Raw genomic sequence first — 2,319 nt, forward strand, 5'->3', positions numbered from 1 at the left:
GAGGCTAGGGGAAGGAAGGGGAGGGAGGCTGAAGAGTGATAGGCTGGGATCATAACACCCCATAGCTGAAGGCTAGCTCAGAGGTGCCTGTGGGCAGCTTTGTTGCCACCCGAGCTAATCATTTCATTCCTCATCTCGCGGCCGCGATCCACGTGCCCTGGGCCCTTTCCCCGCCTCCACTGTTCCCATCTCCCCGGGGAGCCTTGAAATGTACATTTGAGAAGACTTTTGCCATCCTCAGGGAAAAGGACTGTGTCAAGAGTGAGCCACCCAGTCTCTAAAGCTAGGAAGCCCCCAGTGTGCCACGGGAAACGCTTGCCTCTCACCCTGTTTCCCAGCGCCAACCTCCGGGGCAGGCATCCGGGTGGAGAGAGGACTTGTCCCTCGTGGGTGGTGGTTCTTTATAGAAAAAATCGAAGCTTAGCAGCTCCTCGAGGCCCGGTAAGTGCATACCCCACAAACAGCCCAAGTTTGCCTCCTGGTGGCCACTTTGATGCCATGGCCCTGACCTAAATCAAAGAAACTGGTTATGCTGGGAGGTCGGTGCAAGTGTTACAGGGCGATTGAAGTGGCATGGGATTGTGGGTTCTTTAAATCACAGAAACCTTTGGCTGAGCTCTGGCATCTTCTGAGGTCCTTGAGAGCTGTAGCAGGGTCACGGCGGCATGGCGTAGGGGACAGATCACGGTGGAGAGGGGTGGCCTGGGAGCTGGGCAGATCCTGCCCTGTGCTTATTAGCTCTGTAAATGGGCAAGGCAGCCGTGTATCTCTCACCTGTATTCACTCAATTTTCTCTTTTCTTCTCTTTTGTGTTTTCCACAGGGTTTGGTAAAGGCTCCAGTGTGGTGGCCTATGAAGGACAATCCTGGCACGACTACTGCTTCCACTGCAAAAAATGCTCCGTGAATCTGGCCAACAAGCGCTTTGTTTTCCATCAGGAGCATGTGTATTGTCCCGACTGTGCCAAAAAGCTGTAAAGTGACAGGGGCTCCTGTCCTGTAAAATGGAATTGAGTATTGTTATTTGTGTCCTCACCCTCTGCCCTATACCATCCATAGGGAAAGAGCGGCCTTTCACCTCTTCAAAGTTGTTCCTGTCTTTTCTCCCATTTTACAGTATTACTCAAATAAGGGCACAGTGATCATTCTAGAATTTAGCAAAACCAACTCTGCAGCAAAGCTAATTTTGCAATGGCTGCATTAAAAAATGAACACTTAGATTGACTCTTCTGCATGTTTATCATAGAGCAGAAAAGTGCTAACCATTTAGCTGCTTAGTGATGTAAGCAACAAGCCTAAGAAATAAAGCCCCCACTGAGATGCCCTTCGTGACTCAGCTGGGACCCACCGTGTCATCACACGACACACAAGAGTTGTAGCGGCTGCTTCAACTCGTTGCTCACCCTGTGTTCTGTGAGCAGAAAGAGAATTTACCGAAATGCATGGTTTAACTTCATCAAAACCTTCCTTCTGTTCTTTTGTGCTTTTGATCGACTAATACGAATTTCTAGAAAATTAACATTTGAACTTAGCTGTGATGCTAAACTGACCTTTCCCCCCGTACTAACATTTGAGTTCCCCGTGTGCCGTGTTTTCTGAACGTTCCTACTTTCAAGCATGGAACATGCAGGTGATGTGGAAAGTGTAGGCAGATCTGAGAGAACGAGCCTGTTTCAGAGGAACATCGTCACAGTGAATACTTCTGGAAGCTTAACAAAACTAACCCAGCTGTTGGGTGTGTTTAATGAATAATATTTTGTTTTAATTAATAACAACATAGATTATGGGTTTGGAGACTTGCATGAAAACATTTTAGCCCCCTCGAACGTTCCTGCAGTTTGAAGTCATCCTATAGAAGTAACCATAAATCTCTAGAGGGGTAGCTGAGCAGCCATCAGGACGGTCATTGACATGGATGTGACATTTCCAAACAGTGGCAAGTTGTGAATCTTGTAACATAATAGTAGTTGTTCTTTTGTTGATCTGTTAAAGAGGCTCACCAATGTCTCTTGTGATTCTTAGGACTGTTCCTCAAGAGCTTAGCTCGATTTCTGGGGGAGTGGGGAGGTCACTGTCCTCACAGGCAGATTTCCATGTAGTGCTTACCTGAGATGCCGGATCACCTACTTACTGTATTCTATCTAATTGTTATATTACATAAATGAGATGATATCAAAGTGAACATGTAATGACAATACATATTAACATTCTTGTAGCTATGGTTAGAGAAGCCGATGCCTCATTTCTACATTTTGTCATTAGCTAATATCATCTAACGTTTCAGTGTATCCTTACAGAAATAAAAGTAGCATATAAATAA

At 46.1% G+C, this 2,319-nt stretch overlaps 1 protein-coding gene across 7 annotated transcripts in view; it reads left to right on the forward strand.

The window, feature by feature from the left end:
* FHL1 (four and a half LIM domains 1) overlaps window positions 1-2,319 on the forward strand; it is a 63,957-nt gene extending 61,638 nt beyond the window's left edge. For 4 of the 7 annotated variants that reach the window (XM_005865326.2, XM_005865325.2, XM_014538931.1 and 1 more), the window contains 2 exons: window positions 242-441; window positions 823-2,319. In XM_005865326.2, the coding sequence (XP_005865388.1) occupies window positions 242-441; window positions 823-906 (284 nt within the window). In that variant the 3' untranslated portion in view covers window positions 907-2,319. The remainder of the gene's footprint in view (window positions 1-241; window positions 442-822) is intronic. The other 3 variants (XM_014538932.1, XM_005865329.2, XM_005865330.2) reach the window with 1 other exon arrangement.

Source organism: Myotis brandtii, unplaced genomic scaffold, assembly GCF_000412655.1.
Source record: "Myotis brandtii unplaced genomic scaffold, ASM41265v1 scaffold206, whole genome shotgun sequence".
NCBI classification, from domain to species: domain Eukaryota; kingdom Metazoa; phylum Chordata; class Mammalia; order Chiroptera; family Vespertilionidae; genus Myotis; species Myotis brandtii.